Source organism: Lipotes vexillifer, unplaced genomic scaffold, assembly GCF_000442215.2.
Source record: "Lipotes vexillifer unplaced genomic scaffold, Lipotes_vexillifer_v1.1 scaffold634, whole genome shotgun sequence".
Classification (NCBI taxonomy): domain Eukaryota; kingdom Metazoa; phylum Chordata; class Mammalia; order Artiodactyla; family Lipotidae; genus Lipotes; species Lipotes vexillifer.
The window spans coordinates 21,037-22,771 of NW_006781096.1; the positions used below are offsets into that span (position 1 = coordinate 21,037).

Genomic DNA, 1,735 nt, shown 5'->3' on the forward strand with positions numbered 1-1,735 from the left:
CTGCTGAGGATTTACTTTCTGACCATTTCAAAGAGACCAGCTAGCCTCCTCGGAGGGGCTCTTATTATCCTCAGCAATGAGAGGCAGAAGTCATTGAGCGTGCGGCTGAATTATTTCATTTAAGCCTCACAATCACCGTAGGCAAGTACTGGTTTTACAGCCTAGGACACCGAGGCTCAAGGGAAGGAACTTGCCCAACGTCAAGCAAGTGGCACCGGCGAACGAGCCGGCCCGCCGCGGCCGCTCACCTGGATCCTGGACTCCGGGAGCAAAGTGAGCGCGGCCAGGCGCTCGCGCAGGTGGATGTCGGGGTACATGGTCCGGCGGAAGACGAGCTCCAGCAGCTGCAGCTGCTCGGGTCTGAACGACGTGCGCTTTCGGCGCTGCGACGCCGACGGGACGGCCGAGCCTTTAGGGGGCGCAGACGGGCCCAGGGCGGCGGAGGGCGGCGCCGCGGGCCCGGGACCCCTACCGAGAAAGCCGGCGAAGGCCCCCGGGGCGCCGCGCTCCGGACCGGGGCCTGAGGGACGCGCGGGGAGCAGAGCAGCCACGGGGTTCGGGGTCGGCAGGAACGCCCCGCCGGGGTGGGCGGGCCGGTAGGCGGGGGGCGCGGCGATCTCCCCGAACTGGAGCTGGCTGGGTTCAGCTGCGGCCATCGCTGCCGGACCCCAGTGCGCCGCCGGGAGGGGCACGGCCTCTAGTTATACCGGCCCCGGGGCTGAGGGAGGGGGCCCGGTGTGGCGGCGCGATCAAAGGGGTGGACGCGGGGAGGCCCGTGTCTCTTCGGGGTGCGAGCCCGCCCCCCGCCCCGCCAGACGCCGGTGGGGAATAATCGCTTCCGCTGCCCGTGGGATGGAGGGAGGAAGGCGTGAACTTGGGCCGGGGCCCCCCTCCGACCCCTCCCCCGTTCATCCGCCCCGCCAGCCCCGCCACCGCCACCGCAATCCACATCCCCCAGAGCAGGTCTGCCCCGGGAGCGCGGCGGCCTCGAGTGCGTGGGCGGAGTGCGGGCGGAACCGCCCTCCTCTGGGGTCAGGTCACCCGCTCAGAGCGGCGAGGGCCGGGGGCCGCCTCTCTCTCGCATGGCCAGGTCAGTGAGCCCTTGCCCGCTGCCCCGTCTGTCGTCATCAAAGGTATTTATTTACCCCCCCCTGCTATGTGCTAGACCCTGTACCAGGTTGGTCAAACAGCCCAGCCCCTGTCCTCCGCAAGCCTCCCTAACAAATCCTGAATCAGAAGAAGGGGGTGCAGATAAAGAGACCTCAAAGAGAGGCAGTAAACACCTTGGAGGGGAGGAGACCTTTTGTCTGGAATGTCCCTGTCGGCCTAGGAATAAGGGTACCCCAGGCACAGCAGGGTTGAGAATATGCCTTTCTAGACTCATTTATTGACTCCTGATCTGGCCTTTCTGGAGATAGCCAACAATGCTCAAGACGCGTCTGAGCTGGAAGGGAGGAAGTGAAAGGGGCACCACCAAGTTTCCACTGTCTCTTGCCTCTGCCCTTTGGTCCTCATTTAAGGTTCCCGTTTTACCCTGATTGGTACTGTGGTTACGGTTTATGTATCTGCTTCCCCTCCTAGATTGTAAAGTCTTAACAGGAACCACTTCTCTCGTTCAAGTCTGAGTGTCTGCTTTGTACATCTACTATGCATAAGGTGCTATGCATAAGCTGCTATGCATAAGGCACCAATTAACATCTGTTGAATTGGATGCCACTGAATTCACTTTATAGAA

At 62.5% G+C, this 1,735-nt stretch overlaps 1 protein-coding gene across 1 annotated transcript in view; it reads right to left on the minus strand.

Moving 5' to 3' along the window:
- Window positions 1–656, minus strand: part of MIXL1 (Mix paired-like homeobox) — a 1,917-nt gene extending 1,261 nt beyond the window's left edge. Inside the window, exon 1 of the mRNA XM_007454486.1 lies at window positions 249–656. Coding sequence (XP_007454548.1) covers window positions 249–656 — 408 coding nt within the window. The remainder of the gene's footprint in view (window positions 1–248) is intronic.
- Window positions 657–1,735: the final 1,079 nt, after the last annotated feature.